At 37.2% G+C, this 14,027-nt stretch overlaps 1 protein-coding gene across 1 annotated transcript in view; it reads left to right on the forward strand.

Moving 5' to 3' along the window:
• TRPM1 (transient receptor potential cation channel subfamily M member 1) overlaps positions 1-12,811 on the forward strand; it is a 65,965-nt gene extending 53,154 nt beyond the window's left edge. The window contains exon 23 of the mRNA XM_040642667.1: positions 11,397-12,811. Coding sequence (XP_040498601.1) covers positions 11,397-12,669 — 1,273 coding nt within the window. The 3' untranslated portion in view covers positions 12,670-12,811. The remainder of the gene's footprint in view (positions 1-11,396) is intronic.
• The last annotated feature ends 1,216 nt before the right edge of the window (positions 12,812-14,027 follow it).

Genomic DNA, 14,027 nt, shown 5'->3' on the forward strand with positions numbered 1-14,027 from the left:
GGGGTATAATATGAGGTCATATCTCTTTTAATGTTAAAGAAAATTATACTGAGACTTCATCCTGCTAATTCCAGGAGTGTCTTCTTTCCCTTCCTATTGTTCCCCTAACTGAGTCAGTTGTAGGAGATCCAGTGGTCTAGCAAATTCCCTACCTATTGCATCAAGAACCAAGAAGGTGGAGCCATTGCTTTGTGTTCTCTCTCTATTCTCCTGCCACTTGGTCCTGGAAGTTGTGGAAGTGCAGGGCAGAGTGGATTAATTAAAGCCCCAGATTTCTGATTGGAAGTTGGAAAGAGGGAGCTCCAGGGTACTGGAAATACCAAGCAGATTACAGAGAGGGATGAGATTGGGAAAGTAACCCTACGAATTTGCTTATGAACTTTAGAGCTCACCCCCAACTGTATTTGTATGTGTATGTGTGTACATGTGTGTGTGCATGTGTGTGGGGTGTGTGTGTGTGTGTGTGTATGTGCGTGTGGTTCTCCTTATTAGCATACCTAAAGCATTGAGGGAGACAAAGTGAACAAAAAATGTTAGAGTAAGGAACTGTTAGATTCCACCCCTCCATAAAACTGGCAAAACTTTCAATCAACTTTTTTAGAAAGATGGAAATGAACCAATGGCTTGCAACAATTTGTGGAGTGCTTATTCAAGAAACATAGCTGAATCTTTTTTTTTTTTTAAGTGAGATTTGTGGCATTTCAATTTACCTGGTCCCATACACTGCTCTTCAGTTCAGTGGCAGCCATGAGAATAACAGACTGAATTCCTGGTACAGTGGAAGCAAAAATTAACTCATCTACAAAGAACTGTAATCATCTGTTTTGATCCATCTGGTGACTCCCTGAAAGATTGTCTCAAAAGACTTGTCTTAATTTCCCCTGACTTGTAACTACCCCTGGGCTAAAACTGCTAGCCAGAGGTGAGGATGGGGAGAGGGCATTTGTCAAAAACATTTACAGGCAAATGTTTTGGTCACTATTCCCCAAGGTGAAAAATAACAGAGTTGGGGCAAATGAGACTAACCAAAAAGCTTCAGAGAAAAGGTTGGGACATGAGATGTCCATAGGGCTTTGAAAAGCTCCGACATATTCCTGCAAATCTAGAAAGCCATGTGCATTCATAGGCTGTGCACACGCTCAGAAAGTACCTGAGAAGGCTGAAAGCCTCCAATTCTAGATGCCCTAAAGGTGCTGTGCAAACAGGAAGTGAAGGCTAAGACAAAGATGCAAACTCTGTCTCAGTGTTGAAGATGTGTATGCACAGAGCCCCTCAGCAAAGACTGGGAGATTTTTTTTATTCCAGATTTAAGGAAATCTTTGTTCAATCATCTGCTGACCACTGAGCTAAAAAACAAAAACAAAAAAAACAAAACAAAAAAAAACGAAAAACAAAATTAAAAAAAACAGGATTTCAGTGACCACACACAACAAAGAATACAAGCTTTATAGAATCATTTCAGAAAAATCACTAAATAAGCAACAACTATCACAATATGAATCAACAAGAACAAACCTGGGGGAGGAAAGAGAATCTGACTTCCAGAGTTGCCATGCTATATTACTCAAAATGCCCAGTTTTAAATAAAAAGACATGCAAAGAAACAAGACAGTATGGTCCACACCTAGGGAAAAGGCAAAAAAAAAAACTGGCCCTAAGAAATCCCAGATGTTGGACTTTCTGACAAAGACTTCAAATCAGTTTTGTAAACACATTCAAAGAGCTAAAGAAAACCATCTCTAAAGATCTACAGAGAGGTAGAGAATGCTGTCTTGCCATGTAGAGAATATGAATAAAGAGATAGAAATTATATTTTAGAAGAAGAAGAAGAAGAAGAAGAAGAAGAAGAAGAAGAAGAAGAAGAAGAAGACGACGACGACAATGGCAGAGGAGAGGGAGGAGGAAGAGAAGGAGGTGAAGAGGAGGAGGAAAGAGGAGTAGGAGAAGGAGAAGGAGAAGAAGGAGGAGGAGGAGGAAAAGGAGAAGAAACAAACAGAAATTCTGGAATTGTAAAGTACAAGAGCTGAAATGAAAATTTTACTATAGAGTCTCAAAATCAGGTTTGAGCAGGTGGAAGAAAGAATCAGTGAACTTGAAGATAAATCGATTGAGATTATCCAGTCTAAGGAAGAGAAATATAAAAGAATGAACAGAGTCTCAGAGATCTGTGGAACACCATCAGCATAAAAGCATACACATAATGGGAGTGCCAGAAGGAGACAAAAGAGAAAGTAGCATAAAATATCTGAAGAAATAAAGGCCAAATTTTCCCCAAATTTGATTAAAAAAAATATGAATCTACATATACAAGATGTTTAATGAACTCCAAGTAAAATAAACTCAAAGACATCCACATTTACTCAAATCATAGCCAAACTGACATAAGCCAAAGGAAAAAAATCTTGAAAACAGTAAGAAAGAAGGAACTCATCATGTACAAAACATCCTCAGTAAAATAAAAGGCTGACCTCTCATTGGAAATCAGGGAACAAGTAGGCGGTGGGATGAAATATTCAAAGTGCTGAAAGAAAAATATTATCAACCAAAAATACTTTATCTAGCAAAACAGTGTTTCAAAAAATGAAGGAGAAATTAAGATTTTCCCAGATAGCAAAAACTGAAAGAATTTGTTGCTGCTAGACCTGCCCTAGGAGAGATACTAAGAAGTCCTTTGGGCAGAAATGAAAGGTCACCAGACAGTAACTAAAATCTACATGAAGAAATAAAGAGCAGCAGTAAAGGTAACTACATACATAAGTATAAAAAACATTATAAATATATTTTTTGTTTGCGACTACTTTTTATTTTCTATAAAATTTAAAAGATATCTGCAGAAAGCAATAATTACAAGTCTATATAGATGGGCACAAAACATATAAAGATGTAATCTGTAACAACAGCGTAAAGTAGAGGAAGAGGAATAAACTTTAAAAGAGCAAATTTTTTATACTATTGAAATTAAATTGACATTGATCTGAATTCAATTGCCATAAATTAAATGTTCATTGTAGTCCTAGGACAACCACTAAGAAAACAACTCAAAAATATATAATAAAATAAATGGGAAGGGAATTAAAATGGTACACTAGAAAATGTCTATTTAACACAGACGGAGGTAGTAATGGAGGAATTAAGCAAAAAAAGACATAAGACATGTGGAAAACAAATAGTAAAATTATAGGGGTAAATTCTTCCTTGTTAGTAATCATATTAAATATAAATGGATTAAACTCTCCAATTAAAACACAAGACTGTCAGACTGTATATTTTTAAAAACATGGTCTAATTGCATTCTCTCTACAGAGATTCATTTTAGATTCAAGACACATAGTTTGAAAGTAAAAGGATGGAAACAGATACTCCACATGAACAGTCATCAAAATTAGTATAGCTATCAAGTGCCTGGGTGGCTCAGTTGGTTAAGTGGCCTACTCTTGATTTCAGCTCAGGTCATGATCTCAGGGTCCTGGGATCAAGCCCCACATTAGACTCCACCCTTAGTGGGGAGTCTGCTTGAGATTTTCTCTCCCTGTCCCTTTGCCCCTACCCCCCTCACACTCTCTCTTTCTAAAATAAATAAATAAGTCTTTAAAATATTAGTATAGCTGTGGTGCATATACTAATATTAGACAAAATAGATTTTAAGACAAAAATTGTTATTAGAGACAAAGAAGGACATTAAATTATGATAAAATGGTTGATCTATCAAGGAGATAGAATAATTAGAAACATATATGCACCTAATAGCAGAGCCTCATAATATGTGAAGCAGAAACTGACCAAAGTAAAGGGAGAAAAAGGCAGTTCTACAATAATAGTTGGAGACTCTAATATCTCACTTACATTAATAATAGAACAACTAGGCAGAAAATAATAAAAACATAAAAGACTTGAATAATAACATATGCCAACTCAACCTAACAGAACACTACTCAACAACAGCAGGATATACATTCTTCTCAAGAGCATATGGAACATTATCCAGGATAGACAATATGTTAGGCCATATAACACAACCAAACAAATTTTTAAAAGATTGAAATTAATCAAAGTGTGTTCTCTGACCACAATGAAATAAGATGATAAATTAATACCAAGAGGAAATTTGGAAAATTCACAAATATATGAAAATTAAGCAACACAGTCTTAAATAACCAATGAGTTGAAGAAATCACAAGGGAAATTAGAAAGTACTTTGAGGCTGCACAACAGTGTGAATAAACTAAATGCCACTGAAATGTACATTTAAAAATGGTTAAGATGATAAATTTTATATGTATTTTACCACAGTTTAAAATTTTTTTAAAGAGAAAGAAAGAAAATACTTAAAAGTGAGTAAAAATGAAAACACAACATAACCAAAATTTATGGGTTGCAGCAAAAGCGGTACTCAGAATACTTATAACAGTGAATGTCTGTATTAAAAAAGAAGAAAGATCTCAAAGGCATTGAGTTCTGAACTAACGAGTAGACCACTACCAAGGTCCCAAACTGATCACTGGGCTTTACATACACAGGAAAGATTCCAAAAGCACAGCCAAGACTTTTAAAATTCAACTGAAATTGGAATCACAACACAAAAATCATGGTGGAACTTGCAGCTTGAGCCTAACTAGGTCAATCAATTGCTGAAAGAAAAATATCAACATTCTTCATGGGATTTAAACAAGACTCTGTGTCGCATGACATAATATTCAAAATGTCCACGATATAATTTAAAAACAACTTAGAATCTGAAGAATTCAGAGAAAATTCAGTTTACCTGGAGAAAAAAAAATCAATAAATGTGAAGGCCAAGGTAGTACAGATGTTTGAATTATTTGACAGACTTCAAAGAAACTATTATAAAAATGCTTGAACAAAATTGCAAAGAATGTTGAAGCTAATGGAAAAATAGAAAGTCTTAGAAAAAATAGAAGATATAAAGAAGAACCAATGAAAATTTTAGAATTGAAAAATACAATAAGTGAAATTAAAATTTCACTGGCTAAGCTCAATAGCATAACAGAGATGACAGAGGAAGGAATCTATAAACTTGAAGATATATATATATAGATATAGATAGATAGATGATAGATAGATAGATAGATAGATAGATAGATACATAGATACATAGATACATAGATAGATACATAGATATAGATATATAAATTACCTAATTGGAGCAAAAGAGAGTAAATAAACTGGGGGGGAGGAACTTCGTCGAACTATGGGACAGTAACAAAAGGTGTAACACTGTGCTATCAGAGTCTCAGTAAAAGAGAAAAAATGTGATGCAGAAAATAATACTTCAGGAAATAATAAATGAAAAATTCCCAAATTGGGTGAAAGACATAAATCTACCATTAAAGAAATTTAGCAAACACCAAACAGGAATAACTCAAAGAAATGCACACCCAGGTACAAGTTAGAATCTTCTGAAAACAAAAGACCAAAAAAAAAAAAAATTACAACAGCCAGAGAAAAATGACACATTACTTATAGGGGAACAGCTATTGAAATAAGGGCAGATTTCTCACAAGAAACCAAGTAGGCCAGGAAAAAGTAGCATCACGGTTTTAAAGCTGAAAAGAGAACTGTCAACCCCAAAATTCTATATCCAACAAAAATTCTTCAGGAATGAATATGAAATAAAGACCTTCTTAGAGAATTCATTGTTAACAGGTGGGCACTAAAAAGATTACTACAAGAAATTCTTCAGGCAGAAGAACCTATACCGGAATAAACTTGCAATATCAGGAATGAAGGAATGTTGGGGGTTTCAATACGTGTCTATGTAGTATCTAAAACAACCAAAGCATAAAGGGGTGGACAGAAAATGGACCCATATGGTGGTAATGTTTTTACATCCAATTGAAGTGGTAAAATACTGATGCTAAGTAGACTGTGAAATGTTACTATCCACCTTGTAGTCCCCAGAACAACCACTATAACATCTATACAGTAAATGGTATAGTCATTTCCCAACTTATTTCTGAGGCCAGCATGACCCTGACACAAAAACCAAACACAGAACTAAAAAAGAAAACTATAGGATACTAGCCCTTATGATCATAGATACAAAACTTCACAACAAATATTAGCAAGTTGAGTCTAGCCACAACGAGGTAGAGTTTGTCTTAGGAATGAAAGGATGCTCAATATTTGAAAATCCATGTAACCATTACATTAACAGTTTAAAGAAAACATATGATATCAACTGGTGAAGAAAAAAATATTTCCACAAAATTCAACATCCATTCCTGATTTTTAAAAAAAAAGAATGAATAAAATAAATTAAAAAAAAAAAAAAGGAAACTTATCAGCAAACCAGAAACAGAGAGGAACTTCTGCAATCTGATAAATGGCATTTATTTAAAAAGCCACAGCTAACATGGCAAAGACTGAATGGTTTCTCCCCCTAAAACTGAGAGCAAGGCAAGGATGTCCACTCTACCAGTGCTATTGAGCAACATTCTAAAAGTCTTAAACTTCTGGAACTCTTCTGGACTTCAAAACTTAATTAGATGGGAGAAAATGACCCAACTTTTAAAAAGGGGAACAGATGAGAATAGACACACCAGAGAGGACTTAAGTTTGGCAAATAAGTGCATAAAAGATGCTCAACATTATTATCTATCAGTGAAATGCAAATTGAAACCATGATGAGATAACTCTACACACATATTACAATAGTTAAAATAAAAACATACTGACAATACCAACTGCCAACAAAGACACGGAGCTCCTGGAACTCTCCTACACTGGTGGGACTACAAAATGGGGCAACCACTCTGAAAAATGGTTTGGCAGTTTCTTATAAAGTTAAACATAAACTTGCTGCATTCTCCAGGTATGAAATGAAAACTTACTGGTTCAGCCATTATGAATAACAATATGGAGGTTCCTCAAAAATTTAAAAATAGAACTACCAGATGATCCAGTAATTCCACTCCTGGGTATATATCCAAAGGAAATGAAAACAGGATATCCAAGAGATATATGTACTCCTATGTTTATTGCAGCATTATTTGAAATAGCCAAGATATGGAAACAACCCAAGTGTCCACAACAGATGAATGGATAAAGAAGCCATGGTTTATATACACAATGGAATATTATTTAGCCATGAGAAAGACGGAAACCCTGCCATTTGTGACAACATGGATGGACCCTGAGGACACTATGCTTAAATGAAATAAGTCAAACAGAGCAAGAGAAATGTGTATGATCTTATGTATATGTGGAATCAGAAAAAGCTAAAGTCATAAAAAAAAAAACAGAGTAGAACAGTGGCTACCCAGGGGTTACCATGGGAATTGAGGATATGTTGTTTAAGGTACAAATCTGCAACCAGTAGATAAATAAGTCCTGGAGATCTAATGTACCATATAGTGGTTATAGTAAAAAATACTGTATTATTAACTTAAGCATTGCTAAAAGACTAGATCTTAATCCTCCCCACCCCAAAAAAATAAAGGATAATTATGTGACATTATAAAGGTGTTAGCTAACACTACAGTGGTAATCATGTTGCCATATATAAATGTATCAACACATTTGACATCTTAAAGTTACACAATGGGTGATTCATACAACTGAATACCAAAAGAAAAAAACAGTCAATTTACCTTGTGAAAATTTCTAAAAGAAAAATTAAAAAGAAATAAAAGAAATTAAAAAAATAAAAGAAAATATGAAATTAGAAATATGGCATGTGAGAAATACGTCTTTAAGAGCAAATCACTTAGCCTTAGAATACCCTTGTATTCTGTGCTATGCTGAAAAATATTTCACTCCATACTGAAAGGAAAGCAGAATTAAGACTTAGAAAGTAAGAAAGTTCATGTTTTGCTACAAGCTCTATCAAAAATGACAGACTTCTCTTATGTGTTTTCCTGCCACTCAGTATGTCAACAGGTCCGGGACTCTTGTCAAAGTGTTTCCTAGCTAGCCTGTCTTTCCTCATCTGATATGGAAATCACTCTTTGTAGGGATGTCAAGATTTGTGAAATGTCTTAAGTAATTGAGGGAAGTCACAAAATATGGTTAGCATAGGAGATGGTTAATTATCCACCCCTTTTGTTCATCATTTCAGATATAAGTGACCTTAAACTCATTTATTTCTCTCTCCTTTCACACATACTATAAAAACCTCAATACAATGTCCCTTGATTTGATATAACCGTTTAAACTTTGTTGTCTCCAACACTGCAGCTGTTTATAAGCTTGAAATAAGCAGCTGATCATTTTTCTTAATCTAAGCCACATCGTGAAACATTGTTTCTTCCACAGTTTCAATTAAGGGAGTGGCAGTAGGAATGGGAGGAGATTTAGAGACACCCACAGAGGAGTCCTACCATGGGGCTTGGTAGTTCATTCAATGCCGGGGGCTGGGGGGTTAGAGAAGTAGGAAGGCAGAGTGTAGTAAGGAAGACTTAAGAATCAGATGACTTTGGGATTTCCTTATTATTTTGTTTTTTTATTGAAGTGTGGTTGATGCACAGTGTTACATAACGTCAGGTGTACAATGCTGACTTGAGACACCTGTACATTATGTTTTGCTCACCATGAGTGTAGCTACCATCTGTCATTACCCAACACTAGTACAATACCACTGACTACATTCCCAATGCTATACATTTCATGTCTTTGACCTATTCTATAACCAGAGGCCTGTACCTCCCACTCCCCTTCACCCATTTTGCCCATCCTCTCTTCCCCTCCTCTCTGGTAACACCAGTTTGTTCTCCGTATTTAGGGGTCTGTTTCTGTTTTGTTGTTTGTTCATTCACATGTTTTGTTTTTTAGATTCCACATATGAGTGAAATCATAGGATATTTGTCTTTCTCTGTCTGGCTTATTTCATTGCGCATAATACCCTCTAGGTCCATCCATGTTGTCACAAATAACAAATTTCCTTTTTATGTATGAGTGGCTGGCCATGCTGTTATCTGAATTAGGTAATACAGGAAAAACATAGGGACTTACAAAAGATTTGAGAGGAGAGATATTTATCTATGTTCTACCAGAGATATTTATCTATGTTTATTTATTTATTTATTTATTTATTTATTTTCAGAGTTTGGACAGAGTTTGCATTATCTCCTAATGTAGTATTTGTTAAAGGATCTCAAGTTTGACTTTACAGAGGATATTGTGGATTTTGACACAAAAGGAATCATCGAGGGTAACAGATTTGAAGTGAGCAAGGAGACATTACATTTAACAGAGAAAATCAGGTCTTAATTGAAGTAATGTAAATTAATAGTGAAAGTTCTGTTGGTCCACAAAACGCAAGAGGAGAGAGAACCCTTGGAACCTGTAGTATCTCTAGTCGGGAAGTGAGGACTTCTCATACACAGTGAACTTGGTCCTCCTGGTGGCAAATGTCCAGGAAGCCAGACCCTTCCTGCTCAAATGATGTGGTTTCCTAGGGGACATATAAATAGACTTTTCCCCACAAAAAAAAGTTAAGAATAGAAGCCAAGGACCCTCCCACACATCAGAGCGCAGCTGTCAGTGTGGCCAACAGAAGCACAGCATTGGCAAAAGCAGCTCTGGGAGAACATAGGGAAGGGTAACCACAGAGGTAGCAGGGAGTGAGGAAAGCACAGGAGACGCGGTCGGAGAGCAGAAATGTAGTGCAGAAAAAAGCAGCTGCCACTCAGGAAGTAGGCAAGAGGAAAGCAAGGAGAACAGGTGAAGGGATTTATAAGGCTGTGTAAAAAGGTAGCAAGGACCTGCTAGAAATAGACTCAAACTGGGTGACCCTAGAGACTGCCTGTGTGTTTCTAAGAAAAGATCGGAAGGTGGGAGTAAACCAAAGCATGACAGAATCAGACCGAAGTATTGGTCTTCACGCAGGGAAACTTGCTGGAATGGCCCACCATACTGCTGGTTCAGAGGATCCAGAGGGTTGGGACGTCCCCACTGCCCACCCCCACCAAGTCCTGGGGGACAAATTCAACATTTATTTATTTATTTATTTATTTATTTATTTATTTATTTAAAGATTTCGTTATTTATTTGAGAGAGAGAGAGAACACACGCATGTGGGGGGGGGAGGGAGAGGGAGAGAGAGAATCCCAAGCAGACTCCCCACTGAGTGTAAGCCGGAGGAGGGGCTCGATCTCCTGACCCCGAGATCATGACCCGAGCCAAAATCGAGAGTCAGACCCTCAACCAACTGAGCCACCCAGGTGCCCCAAATTCAACTTTTAGAAGGCAGTGCTAGGTGGCGCCTGTGTGGCTCAGTCGTTAATCGTCTGCCTTTGGCTCAGGGCGTGATCCCCGGCGTTCTGGGATCGAGCCCCACATCAGGTTCCTCCGCTGGGAGCCTGCTTCTTCCTCTCCCACTCCTCCTGCTTGTGTTCCCACTCTCGCTGGCTGTCTCTATCTCTGTCAAATAAATAAATAAAATCTTAAAAAAAAAAAAAAGAAGGCAGTGCTAGGTCCTGGGCATACTTCACTGCCCCTCAGAGTTAAATTTCACAAACCAGTTGAAAAAATTCATATTGTACATATTCTTGAAATATGAAACATAGTCTATACAGCAGGTTTTAATTCAGACAACATTATGGTTTCATAAGTTGTTGCCTGATCTTCTAGGAGTTAAAAATCTAACAGTGGATATTTATAATTTACCATGGTCTTTTTTTTAAAAACCCATTAAGGGAATGCTAATTATCAAATATAATGAGCAATTTAAAGTTAGTGGTATTCTTCAGATAATTAAATGACCTTTGTTCCTTAAGTAAACCATCTGGTAATCTGTACTTAATTACTAACAATTCATGTTCTGAATCCCCTGAACTTTAAATAAGGATTTTAATTAATTTCATCATCATAACCATTAATTGCTGACAGCTGTAATCAAACCTCAAAAACCTAAGTGTTAGTATCTTCCTTTATTCTCAGAGGCAATGTGATGTACCAGCTAAGAGACAAAAGCTGGAGCAAATGCTAGAATAGATTGTGTGCATTCAAATGTACACTGTGTACAGCTTCACTGCTTACCAGCCATGTGACCTTGAGCAAATTATTTACACGATGACTTGATTTCCTCATTAAAATGGGGACGATGATAATAGTGCTTACCTCATAAGGCTGTTGTGAGGATTAAACCAGCCTAGAACAGTACCTCACTAAGTACTTATTAATGAATACATAAGACACTTAGAGCCCCGAATGGTTGACTAGTACACACTGTTATGTGTTAACTGTAATTCTATTACTTTCTGATGCTCCTACAGTCATTTTTAGTAGTTTGAAATATGAAGTAGTATGAAAACACACCCAATGAGCTCCATGATTCTCAAAAGACCAGAAAATCACATAACAATAATAACATTATACTTTTGTTTTTAATATTTAGGTCATCTCAGCTTAATAAAACTATCTTTTGTGTTCACCAGAGTTGAAAACATGTCAATGAGATTGGAAGAAATCAACGAAAGAGAAAATTTTATGAAAACTTCCCTACAGACGGTTGACCTTCGGCTTTCTCAGCTGGAAGAATTGTCTAACAGAATGGTGAATGCTCTTGAAAATCTTGCAGGAATTGATAAGTCTGACCTGATACAGACACGGTCCCGAGCTTCTTCTGAATGTGATGCAACTTTTCTTCTAAGACAAAGCAGTATCAATAGTGCTGATGGCTACAGCATGTATAGATATCATTTTAATGGAGAGGAGTTACTCTACGAGGATGCTTCTCTCTCCATGCCACCAGGGACAGGATTCAGGAAAAAAGCCTGTTCCTTCCGAATGAAGGAAGAGAAGGAGTCAAAAATGCATCTGGTACCAGAACGTCAGGGCAGCCTTCACCTTTTACCCAGCACAAGCCCGCCAGCAACACCAGACTGCAGTCAACTTGCATTAGACAATGTCAAGAACTCTTCAGAGCTGAAATTAGGTCCAGATATTGGGATTTCAGCCGAAGATGATGGAAGGCAGGCAGACTCTAAACAGGAAGAAACTGTTCCCCCAAGTGTAAATCAAACAGATGTTATGCATGGACAGAACAAAGCAGATTTTCAAAACCCTCAGCTCACGGTGGAAACAACACAGATAGAAGGCGCGATTTCCTATCCCCTGGAAGAAGTGAAGTTGACACGCTATCACCCTGACGAAACGTTGAGTGCTTATAAAACAATGAAGTCCAGAAGCTTTGTATATTCCCGTGGACGAAAGCTGGTCAGTGGGGTTAACAACTGGAGTACAGAGTACCGTTCAGTCATGGACCCAGCACGCCCCTCTACAGTTCAACAGTGGACGACAGAATGGAAATACCAAGTTCAAAAGATCACACGTTCTCGCAGTACCGACATCCCTTACATCGTGTCAGAAGCTGAGAGGCACGCCAAGCATAAAGAGCAATTCGCAGACACCGAAGATGAAAACTGTGTGTCTGAAACGGTCCCTCGAATCTCTCGTTTGTCTCTAGCTGTCACAGACAGAACTGAAAAGGAAAGTTTACTGTCTGTGAAACCAGACCAAACTCTGGGATTCCCGTCTTTAAGGTCAAAAAGTTTACACGGCCATCCTAGGAAAGCTAAAGCCAGTCAGGACAAACTAGACAGACCTGGACATGCCAGCAGTGTAAGCAACTTAGCAGTTGTGTCTGGGATTACGACAGAAGAACAGAAGGCCAGGCAAGAGAAATCTTCCGCAGAAACCGAATGTTGACATGTTCTGTTTCTTCGATTTTTAAATCGAAACCATTCACGAATACCATCCTGGTCATCTAAGTATCATCAATCTCTGAAAATGTTTTCATTAAAAAATGTTTGGCAATTTGAAGATTTAAAATTGAATGCACTAAACACAAAGTAATATTTTGCTAGCATATGTTAGTAAACTTAGTTTGTTTTTAGTTGGAGTAGGATGGAGTGAACGTGACAATACTCCAGTTGAGATAAATTGCTTAATCAGTAAATGATTCTACAATCTCTTTATTAAGCAATCTCTAAATTGCTTAATCAGTAAGAGATTCTACAAACTCTTTATTTCTCTTTATTTATTTCTACCAAGTAGCCTAAGAAATGCCTTTCGGTGCCACCAATAGGTTACTAAAGGAGTAAACAGCTACGTAAAAAGAGAAATTAAAGACGAAGCAAGCATGAAAAAAAGAAGGGGGAGAAGAAAAAGAAAACTGAGGTGCAAGAAGTGAGAAGTGGAAAGGAGCCATCAGCATCATATTTTTATGGGTTTTTGTTTTCTGTTTCAATGTTCTATGTTTTACAATTACACAGTGGAGACAAAAATACACACTTACATCAAAGATCACACTGTAATAGATTAGGGTGACCAGGAGTCTTGTTCATGTGTAAAAATTAAGTATCCAGTGTGCATTTTCCATTGTCATGGAGTCCCTGATAGCAAACACAAATAAATTGTACCTCTATTTATTCAATGGTTTGTGCAAAGCTGAGGCTAAAACCTGAAAGATACATCATCAAGGTGGAACTGTTGAGAATTGCAGAGACCATTCATGGCTGAGAATACAAGGTGTTATGCTTCAACTTGTAAGTCAAAAATCCATCAGACTGCTGAGCACCCCCATGCTCAGATCAGGGGCCACTCTCTAGAACCCTTAATGCCACCCCTACCACCACTACTCTTGACTATACAAACAGGGGCAGAGAGGGGCAGAAAGGGATCGTCTCTGGCTAGTGCAGAGGCCACCAACATTCATAGAAGTTAAGAGTTGGATCCGGGGCCCTTGCCATCTTGCAATAGGATCTCCTGGGAGGACTCAAGGGATCTCTGGAGCACACAGAGAAGGCCAGCCTCATGCCTGCAGTTACATGCCTACCACTACTTTAGTGAAGTACCTCATGGGGGGAGGTAGGTCAGGCAGAAATGGGGATAATCACAAAATAACCACTACACCCATTCTCATAGGAGACTCAGACTGTCACATTGTCATAAACTGGCAAAGGGAGAGAGAGATTCACTGCAGTTATGCTAATTACGTAGTTATGTTAGTTATAAAGATAGTGATCAGAGATAGCTAACAACTAAATGAGACTGAAGTAATAATC

The sequence above is a fragment of the Ursus maritimus genome, unplaced genomic scaffold (genome assembly GCF_017311325.1).
Source record: "Ursus maritimus isolate PB19 unplaced genomic scaffold, ASM1731132v1 scaffold_27, whole genome shotgun sequence".
Lineage (NCBI taxonomy): Eukaryota > Metazoa > Chordata > Mammalia > Carnivora > Ursidae > Ursus > Ursus maritimus.